The sequence below is a fragment of the Periophthalmus magnuspinnatus genome, chromosome 17 (genome assembly GCF_009829125.3).
Source record: "Periophthalmus magnuspinnatus isolate fPerMag1 chromosome 17, fPerMag1.2.pri, whole genome shotgun sequence".
NCBI lineage: Eukaryota > Metazoa > Chordata > Actinopteri > Gobiiformes > Gobiidae > Periophthalmus > Periophthalmus magnuspinnatus.
This window is the reverse complement of record NC_047142.1, coordinates 6,439,732-6,463,333: the sequence shown is the minus strand read 5'-3', so window position 1 is coordinate 6,463,333 and position 23,602 is coordinate 6,439,732. Positions and strand designations below refer to the sequence as shown.

Below are 23,602 nucleotides of genomic sequence, written 5' to 3'. Positions count from 1 at the left end.
CACTTTTATGCTGGTTGACCTCCTGTGAACTTGCATTTGGCAGTCCTGATATTTTCTATCCTAAAACATTTGGTTTGGAGCTCTCCATGGTGTGGACAGTGTTATGTATATTTTGTGATGACTTGCTGCGAGTAAAGAGTCATGTAATGTTGCTCTAATACCCTGAGCTGTGTGCATGTGTACTATTGTCTGATATATCTTTACAATGAACACACAGTCTCAGTATCTTCAAGTTTGTGCCTGCCACATTCAGGAAGCAAAACCCTCATATATGTTCTTCTTGTTCAGTAAACCTCTCCGCTGGGATGCTTGTGATTATTATCACAAAGGAATCACCTAGCCTAAAGTAGCCAAGATTTGAATAGATGAGGCATGAGTCTGGAGTTTATTGACCATCAGTATGGTACAGGATCATTACCAGGAGACATAAACCCTCCTGACATTGTGATTAGAGATCGACTGATGGCCAAAAAGCTCTGCCGATAATTTTGGGTCCGATTTTGATTATTTTCCCCAACTTATGTAATGTAACAAACTCACCCACAGCCCTTTTTCTTACAATAAACCTTTAAGAGAGCTGTGTAGTTACATTTTCTGAAGTTATCACTCAAATGGTTACTAGTCAATCTGTGTCCAAATCAAAACTTACTGGAAACTAATCCAGAACCAACAGAACTTGGCTAACAGGACTAAAGTGAGAAGATCTTAATTAAAAACAGGACCTCTTGAATCACAACACATTTGAATTTCATACATACATGCCAGGCAAACAAGATGATATACGTCCTGATTAATGTGGCATACAGATAATGGCTTACAGTAATGAAAACTCAAATTCATCTAAACTTTGTCTTTATATATTATGTATTTTATTGTATTATGTCAATTTAAGTAATCACAGACAGACATAGTATCATCCACAGGACAGTGAACAAACCCAGGTTAATATGAAGATATGTGCTGGTCCACCTAAAAACCCATGGAGGTGCTCTACTTAAGGGTGTCATAAAATATGTATGTTTTAAGAGTTACTTTCTTATTGTACCACTGTTATAATATGGCCGGAGGACTCATATACATGTGAACAAGTTTAGAAAAGTAACCATGAATTTGCCACATTTATATGAAAACACATTTTTGCTGTGAAGCACTTAAAACATTGATTATTAACACCAGTTTCGAGTTTAATTTTGAACAGAATAATCATATACCGGTGCTTGACGGAATGTTTATCATTGGTTGAATGAGGCGTTTGCCTTCACTCCATGCAAATGATGAATTCACTGTAAAACAAAGAAGACCTAAGGACAACTGTCTTTTCTCAAGCCTTTAATTATTTTTTTCTTATATATTGTCTTTGCTTTAACTACAATCTGTAAAATCTGTAATAGATAACAAGGCATGTTTCTATTTTTGACATATTAAACACTTACCAATTGTTTCTACCGTTTTACATCAGGCATCACTAAAGAAAGAGAGAGATTTTAATAAGTTAACAGGGAATGCATTACTGAATATTGTAGCACTGGGAGGGAGAAAACTTACACATATTTTGATTTCCAGGGCAGGGAACTGGAAAATACACATTTAAAATACAATTATTTAAGTCTGATTAGTGCCCTGTCATTATTATGCTCAAACATTCATCCTTACCTGAGTATGTCCTCTCTTGGCAGAAGTCAGTTTTGGTGCCATCAGGGAGGACAGGAGCTACCAGTACTGTGTAGACATTTCCACAGGCGCTCTCCAGTACATCACAGTACCTGACACCAGGAGCAGCCTCACACTTTAGGTTAGCCATTTGCCCCGTTAATGCAACAGTGTGGTTGTAAATGTGTGGGCCCAGAGACCTCCAGTATACTCTTAACTGAAGCTTGTCTGGTTTACGATAAAGCTTAATATTTGTTGGACAGCAGGGACCTGTAAAATGTGATACATGGTCAATAGCTCAAAAACACACACACTGAATTATAATACTTTAATACATCTTTCATTACACAAACAGTTAAATCAAAGAGGTTTGTTTTTTGATGGAAAATGACTCACTTGATGAGAATCCATTGTAGTGGCACTCGGACTTGTGTCCTGTACTGCTGATGGCCTCCATGCTGATGGTATAGTTGGTGCCACAGGTAATGCAGCCCATTAGGCAGCTGTTGTCCACAGTGTGGCACTTGGCCTCTCCTCGCCGTGATGTCAAACTGGTGATGAACGAGCTGGCGCCGGTCGCATGACTCCAGCTCACATTGGTCATAGCCTGAGTCACTTGTTTCACCACAACATTCTGAGGACAGCACGGACCTGCACACAATTTATGGGCAGTGGTGGTAGTCTTCTTTGAGATAGGTGTTGGTAGTATTCTATGACATACCTGTTTCCAATATTTCTTCATAACCGGGAAGACTTCTTCCTCCATCATTGGACCAGGCTGCTCCCATAACCTCAAAAACAGTCCCACAGGGCAGGCCTGTCAGCTCACAGGAGCTCTCTGTGCTTGTACAAACATAGGGCTGAGTCGTTCCCGGGGCAGAGGCAGTGATGGTGTATGCTGTGCCTGCTTTGTTGGGGGTGCTGTAGTGCACTCTATATGTGTCTGCGTTCACTTGTGTAATATTAATGATCTCAGGAGCACAGGGAGCTGCAACGAGATGCATATTCATAAACATCATCGTGCATTCAAGCTTTATTAAGTATTGTTAAATCAGGTTTGTTTTCTTTGTACCTGTTACTTGTGTGTGTGCTTTGCAGGTTTTGTTGCATCCTCTTATTTCACTGCATGGTGTTACCTTGATAGAGTATGTGGTATCGCAGTGCAAGTCGGACAGGGCACAAATGGTCTCGGTGTCGTTACAGTGGATGATGTCATTAGTCTCTTCTGCAGTGACCTCATACAGTTCAGCTCCACTTACTTCTGACCACTCAATCTCCACAGTCTCAGAGGAAACTAGTGTGATGTTTATTCTGTCTGGACAACAAGGGACTGGAGACAAAGATAAACAGTCATTTAGTTTTTTTTTACTTGTTTTGTCGTGTTTTTTGTATTTGAAATAGGAATGTGGTATTATATGGTCACGATATGATATGAAATTTGGAATATCATTATGTAATTGCACATGCACTGCAGCTCCCAGTTGTAGAGGCAGACCCATATTGTGTCTAATTGCTACCGCTAAAGCCTGGAGCAACTTAAACACTGACTGTTCAGGCTAAGACATGAGGAGTAGAAGAACTTATACCTGTAACGATGTCTGTGTAATCCCTCAGGTGTCCAGGTCTGATCCATAGTAAAAAGCCAAAGTTATATCTGTCAGTTGTCCAGTTGACAGATTTAACTTTGCCTTTTTATTATAGCTGTAACTTAAATAGCCCGATACAATATCGACTTGCCTAGTCATATCACTGACAGCACTTTGGTGATTCCATGTGACTGTTACAAAACGCACCATGATATTATTAATTTGTCATATTGAAGACAAGTCTTTGTCTGCTGACTAAGGCTCATACTTGTGGTGTAGTTGACCAGCTCAAACACAGGGCTGCCACCAGCTGAGTTGTAGGGGACCACGAGGCTGATGAAGGAGTGGCCACACGTGCACTCGAATGAGCACCTGGTCTCGGTGGTGTTACACATCTTCTCGTTGCCATCATTTCCTTTCACAAAAACCATGTAATAGTCCACCATTTTCACTTCGTCCCACATAACAGAGCAGTTCCCAGGCTCGTACTCCTCTACCCTGGTGTTATTAGGAGGACAGGGGTCTACAAAAACAAACAATATTTGGAATATTTATAATAGTTTTACCAGTAAAGAGTTCTATACAAGACACAAGGCGCTGGATTCACTCATAGTCAGTTGACAGATTTAATGTAGAGTCATTCACTCTACATTCGGTGGTAAGCTACTAAGCCACAGGTGGCCTGCGGTAGAGTGATGGAAGTGAAGCTTCCAATCTGCACCATCGGCCACTCCGACCACCACCAATCACTTACTCAAACACCACATTCATACTAAACAAGGTGCTTGAAGTCTCTTTCCTATAGGGAGCACTGATCCAATACTGGTATTGAATAATGGCGCTGATACTAAGAAATTTGCTGGATCTCATATCAGTTTCCAAATATTGGTTCAGCCAATGTTCTGATTGGACATATAAATCGGCCCAGAAAGTCTCATAATGTTTGAATTTGTATTTATACAAAGTTGTCTCTAATTACTTGAAAGATAACAGCTACATAATGCATTTGGATCTGTTTTGTCGTAATGTATTTTCATTTCAGGGAACACATTTTTTTCAGTCTCTGCACCTGTCTCTGTTTATATTTGGTATCGGCAAATGCTTGAAGTACTAACTCAGTATCAGACCTAAAAAAGCTGGATTCTTCCATCTCTACTTGTCTAAGGGCACAACATCCAACCCAGAATTTGCTCTGAGCTGGAAATTATCCTCCAACATGAATGCATTTTTATACATAATACGTTGTCAAATACCCACAGGTGAGATATAGCGCTGGGTTTGATGGTTCACTAGGTCCGGCTTCGTTGTAGGCTGTCACTGAAAGGGTTTGGTTCTGACCACACTCCACCGGCCCAATAAAGCAGTAGCTGTCACTTGATGCTTTGCATGTTTGGTTGTTACTGGTCAAGACAGTGTAGTTCGAAGCGCCTGTTACCAATCCCCAGTAGATCAGTGTAGTTGACTTGCCCTGGTTGATCTGAACATCAAGTACATCAGGGGTGGCTGGACCTGAGCACAGAATAACAGTAAAAGATCAATGATGTTTTGAGGTTGTGTATTAACAGTGATGTGTGTTACGTGTGATCTGGCTGAATGTTTGGTCATCTCCAGGACGTCTCATATCATCCAGCGCTTGTGCCTTAATGGTGTAGTTTGTTCCTGGTTGGAGATTATTCAGTTCCAGTAGTGTTTCAGTGGTGTTGCGGTTGAGGGGTACAGTGGAGCCTTCTTGGATGATTACAAATGTATAGAGCTCAGCATGGTCCACTGGATCCCATGTGACCACAATCGAGCTGTTGGTTGGAGATTTGGTTTTCAAGTTGGGTGCGACAATTACTGCACAAAGAAAAAGAAAAAAAAAAAAAATTCAAAATTCAATTTGTGTAACTTAGTTTGAACTCATGTTTTTTTGTATAGTATCTATCTGATTATGTTACACTGAGATGTCCTTCGGGATTTTTGTCAACCTAGTTCTCATGGTATTTCTTTTCACAATATCAGAATAGTACAGTACAGTACACAGATCAAGTTTCCACCCTTGCATGTTTGCGGCACAGAGGAGAGACGAAGTGACAATAGGTAGTGAAACAAAAAGCTGTTATGGCCGCCAGAATGAGATAACTATTGTCATATGGGCCATCTCATACACTGCTTTTCACAGTTTTTACGCAGATTTTATTTTAAGTAAACTCCAGCTAATGTTTTGTGTCCACAGTTCAGACAAGTTTAAGTCCTGCCACATTCCATGTAAAAAAAAAAAGGTAATAATTAGTATAAAATATGCCAGTGAACTGAAGTGTTTATACCTGTTTTTTGGTCATTTGGATAAGAAGGCTGGCTCCGCCCCCCTGCATTCCCGGACATGATGCTAATCTCGTACTCTGTGTAAGGCTGGAGACCCTGTATGGTGCCTGGGGAGCCCATCACCCGAGTCTCAGAGAAGAAAGTACCAATTTTGGACTCTGCTCTCACGACGTAAAATGTCGCCCCAGTGACATTTGGGAACTCCACTGTGATGCTTTCACTTGATTTAGAATAGGTCTTACTAATAGCAGGAACTTCAGGAGCTACAAAAAAACATAAAAATTACCAATCCTACAATCCTAGAATGTGGGAAGTTGTCAAAAGTGCTTTTGATCAGAAAGATGGAAATGACCTGTGAGAGCGTCAATGTCTGCACTGGCGAGGACGGTCATCTGGTCATCCATGGCCTCTATCTGCACTGTGTACTCTGTGTTTGGGGCGAGAGAAGTGATGGAGCCCAGGATGGTGATCTGGCCAAACTGAACAAAGACTTGCCCTTTAGGGGAGTTCTTTGGTGTTGCCTTGAGTTTATAGAAGCTGGTGCCAGGGAACTGAGTCCACTCCATCGTCAGGGATTTAGAAGTAGCCGTATAAACTGACAGGGTGATATCTGGAAAAAAAGAAAACAGATATACAAAGTGTTGTATGTACAGAAACTGCAGTATAGTGCAAACTATTTCACATGTTCAAAAGACAGAGTGCCCAGAACACAATCCTGCTCAATGACAAACCAAATATAAATCATTTCTCACTCATTTTATTTAAAAGCACACAATTTTAGAGAATAAAGCAATTATGATACCACTTTGGTCATTAACGATGGTTTACAATAAAACTAAAATGTTTTGCACAATATTAAAGGAAATATGTGCGTTTTTCTCACCATTTTGCGCAGCACAAATCTGAAACAAGAAAACATACCCTGGTCAGTAAAATAATAGAAAATACTTTGAATTACAGGAAGTAAAGACTTTTGGAAAAGGGGGGAGTCCAGTAGGCATATACATTGTTTCCTGAGGCTAATTGCCCACAGGATCAGGTTCACAGAAAATGACTGGCAGTCGGCTGCACATTACTTTCACTCATCACAGATTTGATTTCTGTGCTGGTATTTCTTTCAGGTTGGGAAGTATCTGTCCATTGATGAAGGATTCAGCATTCCACATGTGCTTGGTAAAGTTATAACTATATACAATATTAGCTTGTCTTTTTTTTTTAGTTTGTTTCACTTTAATTAAAACAATATTGTATTACAACCAAGCATATTTTGGAAAAAGTAAATTAGTATTTCTTACCTCCACAATCATCACTAAAAGTAAAAACCGTAGCATTGGTACTTGTGTTGTCCCCATGTCTCTCCACTCCACTGCCTTAAGGCTAGTTGTTATTCGTCAGTGTGTTGAGTAAAAATGACTCGAGGGGAGCAACTGTGGCTTAAATTGAACTTGTTCCTTCTCTCTCTCTTTCCCTCCTGTCCTCCAGATAAACCCACAGGTGCGTTATTGTTTGAGAAAATACCTAAGAGCCCAAATGCTGTAACTCCTCCCCTTAGGGCGTTATAGGTAGCCCATCAGAGAGAGATTACTGTGTAGATCATCTCATTAAAATTAAATATTTTATTCTTGTTGTGTTTCATCTTTACATTTTCATATACCAATTCTGTAAAATTGTTTAAGATCTTTTATTTATATATATTCAGTAAATATTCCTCAAAAAGAGCATTAGCGACACAATAGTGCAGACTCACTTTACACTGAATACAAAGAGTGACCCATTTTGAGATGGGAGTTACTGGCAACATGTTTTACGGCCCATTTAGGTTTTTGTCTATTTGATATTACCTGAGTGCAGCACTATTGTGATCAGGAATATGAAACTGTTTGATGAGATTTATAGTTGTCCTAAGACCTTCCTGGAAATTGCTGATATAATCATATAATAACTTTTTGTTTTTGAATTATGGATCTTTTTCAGTTCTGTAAAAAGTTTAAAACATATGTAGAACATTATACACACACACACACACACACACAACACACACTGAAGTCCTCAGAAATAGTGACATTTTGAATCTATGAAAATACATAATTTTTGCTTTTCAGAATCAAAAGAAACAAACATGACAAACATGAACCACAATAGAACCAAGTTGGAATGGTGCAAATAGGTTGGTAAGGACTGATGTCTGAGACCAGACAAGCTTCAAACACAGCTAAACCTTCAGAATAATCCAGCTTCAAAACACTTGAGGAATAATGTTTCATGTCATTTTGGTTAATGAGATCTCGTTGGTGGAAGGGGGCACCTACTGAGTGACTGCTAGTTGCTTTTGCCTTGTTGCTAAAATTTTCTTCAGTTTCAAATCTTTAATGGACATATTTAATTTTTGTTCCCAAAAATTAAATATGTCCATTAAAGACAAGAGACACATTTTAGCACTGTACATTCAATGACAACAGGTACACACATTACAACATTAGAGTAAAAAAAAAAACAACAACACAACTTCAGGTTCATTGATCACAGGTCCCACTGGAGGATCTGGGGTGAGGGAAGTCGGGCAGTCCCTTTTTAGACTGCTGCCCCCGTGACCTGGCCCTGGATAAGCAGAAGAAAATGGATGGATAGATGGCTCTGATAACAGCTGGGATGCTGTGCCTTTGACTGACAGCACCTGGTGACTCAGTTACTCCCTGAATGTCATGTTTCAGAATTTAGGAATTTAGATTGGACCTCATATCCTCACATCCACTCACTAGGAACAAGATCTAAATTCTCCAAGTCAGGCATGTCTGGTAAACTGGTTATTTGAGAGAGAGAAAAAAACAAAAACAAAAAACAAAACAACACAAAGTAAAATTATGTTTTTGTTTTTTTGTCTTCCTTTAATAATTAAATAAATTGTCTTACATGTACACACCAGTTCTCAACACTGTGGCAGGTCATAATTCTAACCTTTACCTGTTTTTACGAATCCCTGGACAGTGGGAGAAGATGACTTGTGAGTCAACAGGCCTGTGGATAGAACCTGCAACCATCTTGCTGGAAGGCATGAACTTTGTCTTCACCCTTAAATAACCTTGGTTATGCAGTATACGCAAATCTAGTGGTGTCACTTGGCGTCAGTAAAATTCTACTCTTGTTTTGCATACAAAGTAGGCCACTTTCTAAGTCCTGAGATTTCCCCAAAAAAATATCATGCCTCCAGATATTTTGAATTCTTAGAGTGCAGGATCCTTTTCATGGGTTTCAACTTTGCAACTGGACACTGAATATTGTCAGTCAGTGTAGTGGTTCTAAAAGTGGTGATGCTCAAGACTTTCTTAAGTTTTGTCTTAATTCATTGATTATTTTTTAATTAGACACAATATTCATACTTATAGTTTTTTTGATCCTGTTTAAATATTACCAGATTTTTCTTTGCGATACTTGTGTCAGTATCAGTATTTGAATACATTTATTGATTCTAGTTTGAGAACCATGACCTTTAAAAAATAAAAAAAAATGGGTGAACCAGACATATGACTGAAAGGTTTTTATTCTGCATTCTCTTTTAATGTTCATTTTATGATGATTATTTATGTTTTGATTTGTTGTATTGTGATTTTATAATGTCTTTCTTATTCTGTAAAGCACTTTGAATTACTTTGTGTACAAATTGTGCTATACAAATAAATGTGCCTTGCCTTTTATTCAGAGACTTTGAAGTCTGCCACAGTTCACCAAAAGGTAAAAAGCACAGATTTGAAAATTTAGCTTGTTTTTTGTTTTGTTTTGTTTTGGGGGTTTTTTGGATTAAAAAAGTGTATTAATTTACATATTTACGGCACATGACTCTCTCAAACCGAATCCAGAATCTGTGTGATTGATCACAGATCTATCAGTTTGATAGACAGATCTCTAACTTCCACCTACTACACATCCAAGTGCTGAATTCTCTGGACAGTGTCTTGATGATGGTTAGGTTTATAGATCTAATGGCTGTGTTCATATTTTAATCACACAGTGTGTTTTTTACAAGAGTGTTTGATGTGTGATGTGAGTTTTGAGTCGACAGCCCTGTGACTAGAACCTGCAACCATCTTGTTGGAAGGCATGAACTCTGTCTTCAGCCTCAAATAACCTTGGTTATGTAGTGCATTCAAATACAGTGATGTTACGTGTCAGTAAACTACTACTCTTGTTTTGCATACAAAGTAGGTCCCTTTATATTTCCTGAGATTTCCATTAAAAAAATATATGGACATGCAACATGAAAAGCTGAATTCTTTGAGTGAGGCACCCTATTCATGGGTTTCAGCTTTGCAATTGGACACTGAATATTGTTTGTCTAGTGTTTCTAAAACTGGCGATACTTAAGGCTTTCTTCAGTTTTGTCTTCATTTATTTTTAATTAGAAACAATATTTATCCTTATAGTCCTTTTGACCCTTTTCAAATAGTTTCTGGTTTGATCTGGTGATATTTGAGTGGCAAATATTTGAATATAGTTACTGGCTCTAGTTTGAGACCTATAAATGTTTGGGTGTATTTATATAAAAAATAATTTATCTTTTTGTGTACAGGATATAATATGTAAAGGTTGTGGTTAAGACTGTATAAGATGATGGTTGACAATTTAGATGGGTTGTTCAAGAATGCTGTTTGGGCATATCTATCCCGATACCACTTTAGAACAAACAAAGCAACCAGATATGACAAAAAAAAAAAGCAAAGCCAGGAACAGAAACTCAGTAAGAAGACACTTGCACCCACAGGCGAGTGGTGATGGTCATGTTGGAGGAATCAGGTGAGCTTTTTTGCTATAAGGATTGAAGTTGATACTTGCTGGAACAGTAGAACTGAAGCACAAAAGGGATTTTCCTGAAATGTAAAAAAAAACACCAATCTGATCCCGTAACATCCGATCTAATGTATTTACCCGGTGGACACTGTTATATCTTGGACAGGCTTATGTCACTGAAGACTGAGGAAATATAGTGTTTAGTGACAAATAACAAAGTTTGTTATGTGTAAATGATCAGATACCAGAATCACATAAGGATATCTGCTTATATTAAGTGACAAATGAAATGCAAATTTTTACTTGTATGAGGATCATTAGTGTGTCAAAACAAGAAGATAAAAGTAAGATAAAAGATAAGATAAAAAAGGTGGTGAGAGGTGACTTTAATAATCAGTTTGGGATGTAGGATGTCTTGGTCCATGAAGACTCTTCACACAAAGAAAATTAATTAAAATGACTCCTCCGTTACATAAAAAATGTCCATCATGTATTTTTAAAAACATTGTTTTTGTTGAGTTCTCTGTTATAGATTATGCTGCTTTCTGCCCCTGTACAACGTTTTTGTCTTGCTTTGGCCAAGTCGGCTGACAGACTTTTAGCCATACGGTCAGTGGTCTTCTTCATGCTGCGGGCCACCTCAATTGCCTTGTCAAGAGTGCGGTGGATGTCTTCTTCCTAATCGCCAAGAGATGCACACTCTCTTTTTAATACAGAGATGTTTTAAACTTTTATTATAGAGTATGTTACCTTGTTTTGACTGTGCTTGCTTGGTCTGCCTCCTAACTTTGAGGGTGGAGACAGAGGAGACATCGTGTGCTGGAAGAAGACATTGCTGGGCAGGAGGGCAGTGTCTGATTGGGTGGATCTCTTCCAGTCATAGGCTGCTGGCTGTAGTGGATACTCCCTCAATTTATAACTGTCAAATTATTACACATTGTAAAATAAACATTTTAAGCAGAGCTGAAATGAATAGTAGTACTGTAGTGATGCTTCAGGACAAGTTACCTTGCAGGCAGGCTGCTGGAGGAGCCATAGTTGACCTGGAGAAGTGGTTTGTGGATTGGTGTTGAGTAAATTGGAGACCATCTTTCTGCAAATCCTGTTGAGTATACAAAAAGTGCAATACTTATATTGTATATTTTATATATATATATATATATATATATATATATATATATATATATATATATATATATATATATATATATATATATATATATATATATATATATATATATATATATATAAACTTTGATTTGTTGTAAAATGTGTAAAATATGTTTTATTTGAACTCACCCAGGATGCATTTACATATACAAAATAAATGCTGCTTTCATACCTCTACTTGATAGCCCTGCTCCTGGGGAGTGAAGCCCTGAATCAAGATGTAGAACATCACTGCCTCTTCTGCCCTCTATATGTGAATGATCAAACTGCATTTCTGAGGCAGTTGTGTCTTCAGTGTCTGTTGAAGAAAATACATGCATTCAGCCCAATGTTGATGTGCTTGTATTAAAAATGGACAAGTAAATTTTGTACCTTTGCTTCTGCTAGGATCTACACATGTAGACATCCATTTTAACTTTACTGGACTTGGGGAAGTATTGCCCAGGATTAGTCCAGCAGTGGGTGACTTTAATGGGCTGTAGAGAAAAAACATTTGGCACTATAGGTCAACCAAATGAAATCTTCTGTATATCAGAATATGACAGATATGCACCTGTTAGGAGATGACCTTTGGTAGCTCCTTGATCTTGACTTTGAACGCTCGTGTTTGTATTTGGAGGTGAGGTAGTCAAGCTTGTCAGCGAGGTATGGCAGCTGAATGAGGCCTTCGCTCATGTCTTTCTTTAGTTTGGATATTTCTGATTGTAATGCTAGTATGGCCTCACTACCCATTAAAAGGAATAACAGAAAGTGCAATCACTAAATTGTGTGCCACTGCAATATAATATACTGAGAGCCAAACACTCACTTGTTACAGGAACAAGAATACACTGGACCTTCCCGTGTGTTCATTCTGCCCAGGATAGGTTCTGACATGTGGTGGTGCTTGGTACCTACAGTGTCCACAAAGGTCAGTTTTACTAAGGACATTTAGGTATATTATTATTAATAAGAATAATTTACTTCAGTGTACAGTACAATTTTGTTCAGTGGACACTGGACAAAATGTCAAAAAATTATGATTTCGCTGCACTGGGGTAGACTTAGGAAAGCGAGGCTGCCACCAACATCAATCACTTACGACCACCATCAATCACTAACTCAAACACACTATATTCATTCACAGGCAAGGTGGATGAAGTGTCTTGCCTAAGGACACAATGACAGTATGCCCTGATATACCTTGTACTCTGAATATAGCCTCTTTAGTTGTGCTCTCGACCCACTGCTGGACTGGAGTTGATGCACTGAGATGTTCTGACCTAACAGGAGGCAGAGCTCTTTGGACTTTGGTGAGTGGCTCGATGGTTGTCTGAAGGTTGGAACCTGAACCCTCACTATCAGAGCTGCTTATAGGATCCTTCTGAGAGTAAAAACTATAATATGGACAAATGAAATATCAGCAAAACTAGTGTTACATATTTGAATTATGTGCAGACAATATTGTATTTAGTATTTAAACAATAGTAGACAAGAAAGTGCATAGTTCTTCAGATGAACTCGTAGAAATATAAATAAGTATGTAAATTATATGTATTCACTGCTTTTACCTTTCATTAAGATTTTGCTGAAAAGAGCCAGATGCAGACTGATTCAAGTAAGAACTTCCAAAACCACTGTCTGTCTCTGGGCTCACGTTTCTCTGAAGCATATAAAACAAAATTAATCATCTCAACATTGGAATGCTTTGCACTGAGTTTAGAAGGAACTGACCTGGGACACAGATGTTTTGAGAAGTGGTTCAGGAACATTGTCACAGCCTTTAGAAGCTTCACTGGAACAAGAGACTTCCACAGATAAACTCACACAATTGTCCAGATCAGATTCCGGGTGTAGCGCTCTCTCCTGTGTACTGCAAGAGAGGCAAGGCCAGCAAGGGTATACTGATTTAACATGCACACAATTCAACATCATGAACTATTCAACATCAACATATTTCTTGCATAATTAAAATAAAAAACATAATATTACAATGATGACTTACAAAATGACAGCATTAAAATCCACAAACCTACTACTGGCTGATAGGCTTTCCCTGGGACTGGCACTGGCCACATCGAAGTAAGCCAGGATGTTACTGTATCCAGTCGCGTTAGTCAAAACTGACTCTTCATCTTGTTGTTCTTTGTCTTCTGCAGATGGAGTCAAACACACCGTCTGAAATGTGTGTGGCGACCTGGAGACAAGTAAACAAAACTTGCAGCCACAGTCCCTCATTGTGGAGCAACCTTACACCAGTGGTTCACCTGAAACAGTATATGGCTACAGAAAAAGAGTGAGCACGTGCCCATTATGTAAGAAAACAATACAAATAGGATCAAAGTGTTACAGTTTTAGATTTTGTGATGTAATCTTACATAAACACAACAATCTACTGAATTATAACTAACGTGAATAAATTGATACATACCTTGAGTAGCCACGTAACTCTCTAGTTTTGGAATGGTCAGTAATAATCTGCTCATTATTTTGCTCCACTTGATCATCCATCTGACCTGTACTAGCTTCAGCTGTGACCTCCATCTCATTGGCTCCCAGTGAGCTCTGATCCTGAAAAGTGAGCTGCAGCCAAACTCAGAAAATTATTCACTCTTGGCTGTCCACTAATCATAAATTTTATATATATATATATATATATATATATATATATATATATATATATATATATATATATATATATATATATATATATATATATATATATAATTTATGAGATATATATAATTTATGAGATATATATATATATATATATATATATATATATATATATATATATATATATATATATATATATACACACACACACACACTCACCTGAAGGATTATTAGGAACACCATACTAATACGGTGTTTGACCCCCTTTCGCTTTCAGAACTGCCTTAATTCTACGTGGCATTGATTCAACAAGGTGCTGATTCATTCTTTAGAAATGTTGGCCCATATTGATAGGAGCATCTTGCAGTTGATGAAGATTTGTGGGATGCACATCCAGGGCACAAAGCTCCCGTTCCACCACACCCCAAAGATGCTCTATCGGGTTGAGATCTGGTGACTGTGGGGGCCATTGTAGTGCAGTGAACTCATTGTCATGTTCAATAAACCAATTTAGCCCGTGGCATTTAAACGATGCCCAATTGGCACTAAGGGACCTAAAGTGTGCCATGAAAACATCCCCCACACCATTACACCACCACCACCAGCCTGCACAGTGGTAACAAGGCATGATGGATCCATGTTCTCATTCTGTTTACGCCAAATTCTGACTCTGCCATTTGAATGTCTCAACAGAAATGGAGACTCATCACACCAGGCAACATTTTTCCAGTCTTCAACTGTCCAATTTTGGTGAGCTCGTGCAAATTGTAGCCTCTTTTTCCTATTTGTAGTGGAGATGAGTGGTACCCGGTGGGGTCTTCTGCTGTTGTAGCCCATCCGCCTCAAGGTTGTGCGTGTTGTGGCTTCACAAATGCTTTGCTGCATTCCTCGGTTGTAACGAGTGGTTATTTCAGTCAACGTTGCTCTTCCATCAGCTTGAATCACTCGGCCCATTCTCCTCTGACCTCTAGCATCAACAAGGAATTTTTGCCCACAGGACTGCCGCATACTGGATGTTTTTCCCTTTTCACACCATTCTTTGTAAACCCTAGAAATGGTTGTGCGTGAAAATCCCAGTAACTGAGCAGATTGTGAAATACTCAAACTGGCCCGTCTGGCACCAACAACCATGCCACACTCAAAACTGCTTAAATCACCTTTCTTTCCCATTCTGACATTCAGGTTGGAGTTCAGGAGATTGTCTTGAACAGGACCACACCCCTAAATGCATTGAAGCAACTGCCATGTGATTGGTTAATTAGATAATTGCATTAAGGAGAAATTGAACAGGTGTTCCTAATAATCCTTTAAGTGAGTGTATATATATATATATAGTTTCTCTCCACTAACTTAGAATGGAATATATTTAAAGACTACATAACTTTTCTGGTGGAGGATCCACTAACTGTTTGTTGTCATGGACACTGCTTCGTCTAGAAAATTCCACTGTATTGCATTAACTTTTTTATCTTGCATTTATTCATTACATTATTCCTCAAATTTAATTCTAAACATTCATTCTTACTACAAGCAAGGCACCCTCTCCACAAATGTAACCTGCAACTTCTCCACCAGAGAAGTCAGTTGTCATAGCAATCAACAATTCCAAACAAAATGATGCCAAGTCCTCAGATTGTAGCTTTAACAGATTTTGTAGAGCCTTACAATACCTCCCCCTAGTGTTCAAATTGAAAAAGCCATGCAAAAGGTGACCGAAAAAATAATAGCAGACCATAAATGTGTTACCTTGTGCAGAGACAGTGGGAGTGATGGTGGGGACATGCACAACACATGTGGTTTGATGTGGAGATCACATGATAGTGGAGTGGATGAAGACTGGGGTGGAGAAATCTGTTCATACATATTCTTGTTTATCATCTCCTTTATGTCTTCAAGAACCATCCCTAATCTGAAAATACCTCCCTCCACCAGCCTAGACAAGTGTGGACAACAACAGTGGACAAAACCGGTAAACTTAAACAGAACAGGAAGTACACATTAAGTACGAATTTTACCTGCCGGGATCAAAAGTGCCAGTGTTCCTGTTAATCCCCATATATTTCTGCATCTCCAAAGCTCTGTGCTCTTCTTTCTTACTCATGTACTTTCTTTCCAGTTGGTCCTGAGCCTCCATCAAAATCCTCATCATCTGAAAAAACACAAATTTGTGAATATTATCTAACAACCATTTCTGCTGAATAGCCATAGAACTATTCACATTTAAAAACTATGCTCACCATTTGCTGCTCCTCTAGGTTTATTGATTTGTTACTTACATTAAATTTAAAATCATCCACCTTAACACAAAAACAAGTTGAGATACAGTCAATTTTACATAATTTTAAACAAAATTAATTATGTAATACAATAAACAAGAAGTACATTTTGCATAAATTGGGTGACAATATCTGAGAGTTCAGTTGTCATTATTTCACCATCACTTGGTCCAACCTCAGAGTCCACTGAATAAGCCACGTCATTATCAGTACACTGGATCACATCCAATTTATCTGAAATGTAAACAATGGCAGACTTTCTGTACTTTTGTATTCAGAGCATCAATCTGAGCAAGATAAATACAGTTGGATATTTTTGCTAAATAATGCAAATGGTGCAAAGTAAAAGAAAAATTAAAATCTGTCAAATGGACAAAAAGTTGTAGGAATGAAGATGTTTCGATCCAGATGAAGATGAGCTTTGAAACATCTTCATTCCTACGACTTTTTGTCCAGTTGACAAATTAGAATTTTTCTTTTACTATGGATCATACCTGGGCGACTGATTACACAGACAATGCAAATGGTGAAATATGAATCCAGACATCCTTAGAAACCAGCTAAACCTGAATATGTACAAGATACGTGTTCAGACTTGCCATTATGTGGACCAACCTAATGGGTTAAGAAAAGATCCTTTAGCTACGTAGTCCTGGCTGTCATCAAAACAAAGTTGTGTTTCAGAAGCTGCCTGTAGACATAAAAAAGATAATAATGCATTTGCTTGAAATATAGAAAAAAATTCACACCGACAATATTACTTTTTTTCCCAATCTCATCTCATCTATGAGAGTCTCTGCTTCAGCATATTTGGCCAGAAGGTCGTCATATTTAGCCTAAAAAATAATAATAATAACTTTATATAAAATAAATTTTATATGTTATATAATTATATATATATATATATATATATATATATATATATATATATATATATATTATATATATATATATATATATATATATATATATATATATATATATATATATATATTTATATATACACCATTGAAAAAGATACACTGTTTATATTTTACATCTAAAAATAAAACACCTGTTTCTACCTGTAGGTGCTGCACAAGTGCTGGTGATGCTGATTTGTCTGACTCAGTGAAGACACTTGGTCTCTCTGGGGTAAGTGCTGAATCCTCCAAGACTCTGCTCACCACATCTAACATGTCAGGAGACGAGTGAGCTCTGTGCACAGTGATTGGAAGCTGTGGCATAGTTTTGAGTGGTTCTTTTGGAGTTTTAGGGATTTTTACTTTTGGAGCCACTTTGGAGAAATCGGGAAGTGGATAGTGGACTTGACCCTGTCCATATTTAATCTCACTTAATGATCTGGCACGCAGAAGTGGGGTTTTGTCATTTTTTAGTTCCTCTTCAGCTTCATCTGACACAGTCTCACCGATAATTTGATGTTTTGAGCTATTACTGGCTGAATTTAAGGAGACATTCTCTGTAATAGATGATTTACTGTCCTTAATAATATTTTTGGTTTGTAATAGACTAACATTTGCAGTGCTTTTCTGCTCTGAGTAGCTACTATGATTACTCTCACAAATTGATGTTAAACCATAGTAAGAAGGAATAGGTTTGCTGCTGTGCACTGAAGCTCTGCTATAAACAGTATCATCCACGCTGTCTAATAAAGAAACCTCTGGAAGGGTCTCCGCTTCAATGAGTCGCCCGGATAGTAACAAATCATCTTTAGAAAGCAACTGGATAAAGGGAATGTTTCCTGAAGCTGCATTTTCCACATGTGAATATTTGTCCTTTTTAGCTGTGGGATTTTCCTTCGAGCTGTCTATTGCTTTCATGGTGGACTTGACTGGTGCTAACTGTTCATGACCAGCATCATTTATTGTTATCAGTTCACTGAGATGATGTAAATCTGGATCTTCACAACTTGTTTGTCTTCCATCTTGGCTAATATCTGAGAGAGCAGCATGGTTAAAGTAGAGGCTTCCCAGGTCCCCATCATAAGGCAGTTCCTCATGGTCTTCGTCACTGGTATTCTGCCCTGGGTCGTCATAATGCAGATTTTGGGAGGGGACGTCCTGTACTGCTGTGTTTGGTCTCTGGATAGACACACACCTTTCACTGCTTCTGGTGTGATTTCTCATATGTCCCTCATGGTGGCTGTTGATAATAGACTCTGAGTAGCTGTCATAGTCAGATTCTGCACTTCCTGAAATTAGAAAAGAGTAGGACTATACTTTGACCAGTATACAGAACACATCAGCAAAAGGTATCTTTATATGACAAATATGTTTTGTAATCAGGTTTAGGACTAAATGAAGTATTGTCATTAGAATTGTAATATATCTTTGAAAATGAACTGATAAACTAATACAAAACAGGTTTGCAGAGTTCTAAACAACAGGTACTGCAAGATTTTTCTATTAAAATACAGAATATCACATTCTTTGCAGAGGACATTCTATTACCTAAATATTTGTAGCCTTTAGGATTTGATAATTGCCCCAAGTCCAATTTGAGTGTAATAATATACTGTCCTAATTAAGTTCACGTTTTGGTTTTGCAGTAAATCTTCATCCAGTCGAATTAAATTGTGAACTCAATAGCAGTGTAATTAGTGTCTTACCTGAAAGGTGGATACTGGCCTCTGAGGGAGCTGGGTCTACCTGTGAGATATGAAAAGCCAGAGAACTTTCCAGGCCACTTAAGTGGATACTCTCATCTTCACTAAGGTCTACAATGATGCTCTGCTGAATACGCTTTTCCCATAACACCATTGGCTCATCACCCACTACTCCTGGATCTCCTTCCATTAGTCTAGTCTCCTGTTTAGTCGTTATTCACTTGTGTTACAAGTAGGCGGTAAGGGCATTCATTCATCACCAAGCAACAACCTGTGAGAGAACAACACAAGTCTTATGACTGAAGACTGATAGTGACAGCAGAAAAATTCAGTTAACTACATGAGGACCTATGTAGTCCTACTTTTATTTCACGGCAAACAAACTTACTTGAAATTCTACTGCAGCAATACCCAGACGTATGCAAATACTTTGGAAAGGCCTGTTGAATGTAGCTCCATGCCTACACACTGTCTTTGTAACACACTGAGTCTTGAACAGGCTGTGTCTGTGACATCATCAATAATGTACAAGGAAACGCTGGACGTCTGGTCTGGACTCAAAATGGCAGCTTACAGGTAGCTAAGCAAAATTCCCCAAAGATCCAGGTAAATAAATTCCAGGTAAATTCTTTATCATAACACAGGTTTTCACAGTTAGTTCAGATTATTCTGACACTGTTATATGCATAAATACTTGTCATAGTATATTCGATGCATTGTGTAGTCTGGTAAGTGAGCATCTTTTCTACTGTTTCATAAAAAATACAAAAAAAAAAAAGTGATTTTTACGTTAACGCATCCACAACTCCTCAGTGTAGTCTGTGGGCGCGATGACGTCGTCTTTTTCTACTCAAATGCTATTGGTTCTCTGATCGCATTGAGGGCGTGGCTATCTTTGAATTTGCTCTTCTGATTGGCCACAAGGAGAACACACACAATACTGGGGTTTCTGCCAGACTTATCAAAGTTAAATTTAAGTGTTATAACAACGTGATAATACGGTGTAGATTTATACAAGTCAGTATGGAGTTCTCGCAAACTCTATGATGTTTATGTTTTATTTACCTATTTGGATGTTAATTGCGTGCCAAGAAAAGAAGAAAAGGGATCACCTTTGTTCAAACTGGATCGACTAACGTAAGTTTATCCTAGCTGCTAACCGCTAAGTTAGCCACCGAGTTAACTAGCTTAGTCTTGCATCAAGTTGGGTAACTATTAAAATACTTTAGAGACACGACATTACAATGTACTATCTAATACATTACAGTGTACAAACGTTATCTGAGTTATTATCAGTATCGTCACTATTTGCCTCACAAAATATAACTATAATTTAATAATTTCCATGGAAAGTTAACGTCTAGTGTATGTTCCTATGTTTATTGATTCATTTTGGCTTGTTGCTACAGATTAGATAGATCTATCCAGCAATGATTTTGATACTCTATAACTTAACTTGGGGTAAAGTATTATAGCATTCCTGTGCATTTATTTACCGTTTCCTAAATTTCCTGGTTTAACTGCGTGGTATTATTTCTGTTCCAATCTTTATTTACCTTGTATATTTTTTGATAGATTCCCTGTCCGTGTGTGGAGAAATTATAGGTGAGTACTAAAATACTGACTTGTCCCAAGCTGTCCCTGCTTTGTTTTGACGTATGCTTTTGCTTACGAATGTGTAGGGATCTGCTGAGTCTTGCTTCTCTCTTTAACTCTGGAAAATAGATTACGTGTGTACAATGAAATAATGCTCTATTTTTGTATAACTATGTAGGAAATGTGTGTGCTCATTGTGCCAGTCTTTCAAGGTTCAGTCCTTTGTCATGAGTATCTTCTGTTGATTCAGACTTGACTTTCTGTTAATGACCTAGTACTGAACACCCAGTAGCCATACAGATGTAGGAAGATATATAATGTGAGCGTTGTCTAACCTTATAATAAATGTGTTTTAGCCACCAATAATGCAGCAGACTGAGCACAAAGTTGTTATAACATACATCCAGCGTGAATCTAACTTCACAGTGGTTGTACTTTAATGTTGTAAACATTAAAGTACAACCACTGTGAATCTAACTTCACAGTGATTGTACTTTAATGTTTACAACATTGTATTGTTGTCGTTTGACGCGCTAACCTACATTGCTTAATGGGCAAAATGTTTATTCTAACAAATCCTTGTTAGAATAAACATTTTTGAAGTGCAAATTAAAAGGCATTCCATGTTGTGTGATATTTTGAATAGTGTGTGTAACTTATGTCAAAAGTGTAACTGAATATAGTTTGCACTTGGTTAACCCATAAACGTTTCCTTTTATGAAATGTGTTTTTTCTGTGGTCTGCTCTTTAAATTTAATCTCCTATATTACAGAAAATTGATTCTTGTGAGCTTTAAGCCATGTTACAATGTTGTTACCTTGTCAAAACAGACATGTTTGAGTAACTTTTTATTATTACTCTGTCTACATCTTCAAATTTCAAAATGTAATGTCATGAAGCATAGTTTTCAAGTTAACAGCTACTTTTTACCTTTTGTTCAATAGATATTGGCAATTCCAGGGGTAAAATCATCCAAATGATTCTAAGGTGTATGGAGTTTAAAAATACAGTGGAGCACTTCCTATATTACCACAGGACATCACAAGGTGGAACAGAGTGTTTTTTGTTTGAGAGAAAAACATGGGTGAATGAAGCAAATCAAACTCCAGGTATGTTTTTGACAAGAAAACAATATTATAACATAGATCAGAAAATAGTGTATTATGGGCCCTTCAACACAGCTTTTGGGAATATTTAATTCTGAATAAATTATTCAGTTGATTACAGTTAGGTGCTTTTACTTCCCTTGAGCTTTAAGTTTTCTCATTTCTTGCGTAGTGTCTGTATACCTTTTCTCTCATGCCTAGCTCAGCTTGTTTTAATTGACTTGCACATGCAGATTAGTCATTAGTTAGTCACCGTATTAGACTGTGCCCATCCATTTATTCGCGCCTTGCTCCCTCACTTCCTGCCTGCCCCATTTGTGCACGCTGGTGTTTGGTTGGTGTTGCCATGGCATCATATGGCCAGAAAGAGGCTTCACATACAGCTTGTGTTCTCTCCACAGAGCCCTCTGACGGGAGATTGAGAGGCTGTGACGCAAAACATGCAGTATATGAATGCGGCCTACGGACTGCTGCTCAGAAATCCGCTGCTGTGTAACAACCATTGTCCACATTTGTTTGCATTGTCCACATTTGACATGGGCCAATCACACACAGTCCTTTTGAAATGGAGACTGGTTTTGGCCAACTTAATGTGATAACATTTTTTGTTTTATTTTTTTTCAACTTGTAATTTTTAAAGGCAACATTTTTTCCGGAACGAAACTGGGATTTTCTCTCATATTATGCACTTCAATGGATACCAATGGTGGCACAGTAGTTAGCATGCAACCTGAGGAACAATCCTTTCATGTTCGTTACAGGTAGGGACCGCTTCAGTTTCAGTTGTTAATCGTATAGTTTTTCATAGTTATATAGTATAAATGCTAGATTGGCATCAGATCTTCGTTTATGTTTAACAATCTTGAATTACTCTATACAGAATAATTCAATTTTTCAATTCAATTCATTTATTTTTGTAACGCCCAAAATCACAACAACAGTTGTCTCGAAGGGCGTTCATGTTTTGGTTGATGGGGGAAACCGGAGTACCCGGAGGAAACCCATCCAGACACGGGGAGAAACATGAAAAACTCCACACAGAAAGGCCTGGTGACCCGGGGATCGAACCAACCTTCTTGCTGTGAGACATGAGTGATGGCACTCATCATAACTGTAGTATCCTTGCTGTTATTGTTTTAGTGTGAGTTTGACACAGCTGAGTTGTCAAAAAGTGTTGTCAGCCAGCTGTCTGCCCCAATCCAGGTAAATAGCCCCAGCAACAGGTGCTACCTGCCAAATTGGATGGGCTTCTTTTTCTTGTTTCAATATTTACGAAGCACTGAAAAATTAATCACCGCTTCCATTGTTGAGCACCACAAATGTCTGAATAGAGCAGCTGTTCTCTTAGGGAAAATATTTTACGAACTTTAATGTTATACCAACCTTTAATATAACTTTATTTTACTATCTCAATAAAGCCACTTGGCAGTTGTAATTTGTCTGTGTGCTATAGCTCTTATCTGAAGTGGCCAGGTCAGAAGAGAGAGCCTCAAAGAAACTCAAGCTGATTAGTCTCACAAATACTGAATCAGCTGTTTCCTTTGCTCGTACGCAAAGCTAATCCCACTATCGTATGTGTGGAGCATATTTTTATATCTGACGTCAATGGAGTCATATTATTGATACCATCATTAAGAAAGCATTAATTATTTGATTTATGAATGCTAGTATTGAGTCATATTTATTTTTGCGGTGGGAAACTAAGGTTGAATGGATATACAAGAGAAAAGTGGTGACTCTGGAAGTTTATTTTGAAGAGGTCGCTGGTAGATGCCTCTTAATTGTTCAGTCAGCTGCTGTTTTTGTTGTAAAGCTCAAAAAGCCAGCAGGTAGGCTAGTAACACTTCAGCTACTGTAACTGATAAATGCCTCATCAACAAGAGTGTGTCCTTGTAATTTAGGATTTAGAAATATGTTAAGCTGCTTTTGCTT

At 37.9% G+C, this 23,602-nt stretch overlaps 3 protein-coding genes across 3 annotated transcripts in view; 1 reads left to right on the top strand and 2 right to left on the bottom strand.

The window, feature by feature from the left end:
* Nucleotides 1–1,433: 1,433 nt before the first annotated feature.
* fndc7a (fibronectin type III domain containing 7a) lies at nucleotides 1,434–7,014 on the bottom strand. The gene is made up of 13 exons (XM_055228382.1): nucleotides 6,836–7,014; nucleotides 6,424–6,442; nucleotides 5,893–6,150; nucleotides 5,543–5,803; nucleotides 4,815–5,072; nucleotides 4,494–4,745; nucleotides 3,505–3,759; nucleotides 2,723–2,980; nucleotides 2,372–2,638; nucleotides 2,047–2,301; nucleotides 1,654–1,920; nucleotides 1,546–1,572; nucleotides 1,434–1,465 (listed from the first exon to the last, which is right to left on the bottom strand). The coding sequence occupies exons 1-13, from the start codon at nucleotides 6,890–6,892 to the stop codon at nucleotides 1,443–1,445; spliced, it is 2,457 nt and encodes an 818-aa protein (XP_055084357.1). The 5' UTR covers nucleotides 6,893–7,014; the 3' UTR covers nucleotides 1,434–1,442.
* Nucleotides 7,015–10,808: 3,794 nt separating this feature from the next.
* On the bottom strand, nucleotides 10,809–19,438 carry LOC117385527 (uncharacterized). Its single transcript, XM_055228606.1, has 21 exons — nucleotides 19,357–19,438; nucleotides 18,972–19,239; nucleotides 17,428–18,554; nucleotides 17,125–17,199; nucleotides 16,979–17,054; nucleotides 16,470–16,597; nucleotides 16,325–16,384; nucleotides 16,103–16,236; nucleotides 15,834–16,020; nucleotides 13,903–14,042; nucleotides 13,504–13,668; nucleotides 13,206–13,344; nucleotides 13,043–13,134; nucleotides 12,675–12,868; nucleotides 12,301–12,385; nucleotides 12,046–12,216; nucleotides 11,865–11,968; nucleotides 11,665–11,790; nucleotides 11,331–11,424; nucleotides 11,073–11,241; nucleotides 10,809–11,000 (listed from the first exon to the last, which is right to left on the bottom strand). Exons 2-21 carry the CDS (start codon nucleotides 19,156–19,158, stop codon nucleotides 10,809–10,811), a joined length of 3,645 nt encoding a protein of 1,214 aa, XP_055084581.1. The 5' UTR covers nucleotides 19,159–19,239; nucleotides 19,357–19,438.
* A 464-nt stretch (nucleotides 19,439–19,902) lies between these two features.
* The window catches only part of LOC117385784 (G-protein-signaling modulator 2-like), a 36,251-nt gene continuing 32,551 nt past the window's right edge, over nucleotides 19,903–23,602 (top strand). The window contains exons 1-2 of the mRNA XM_033983110.2: nucleotides 19,903–20,105; nucleotides 20,544–20,573. The gene's annotated coding sequence lies outside the window, so the exon portion shown is untranslated. The remainder of the gene's footprint in view (nucleotides 20,106–20,543; nucleotides 20,574–23,602) is intronic.

Excerpts from the sequence above, each read along its gene's own strand:
- fndc7a (XM_055228382.1), bottom strand. The coding sequence starts at position 6,892 with ATGGGGACAACACAAGTACCAATGCTACGGTTTTTACTTTTAGTGATG. Across the intron at positions 5,073-5,542 it reads TCCAAATGACCAAAAAACAG|TAATTGTCGCACCCAACTTG; the intron begins GTATAAACACTT and ends TTCTTTGTGCAG. Across the intron at positions 2,981-3,504 it reads GCTGGTCAACTACACCACAA|TCCCTTGTTGTCCAGACAGA; the intron begins GTATGAGCCTTA and ends CTTTGTCTCCAG.
- LOC117385527 (XM_055228606.1), bottom strand. The coding sequence starts at position 19,158 with ATGGAAGGAGATCCAGGAGTAGTGGGTGATGAGCCAATGGTGTTATGG. Across the intron at positions 13,345-13,503 it reads AGCCTATCAGCCAGTAGTAG|TACACAGGAGAGAGCGCTAC; the intron begins GTTTGTGGATTT and ends CCTCTCTTGCAG. Across the intron at positions 12,386-12,674 it reads GGCTATATTCAGAGTACAAG|GTACCAAGCACCACCACATG; the intron begins GTATATCAGGGC and ends TGGACACTGTAG.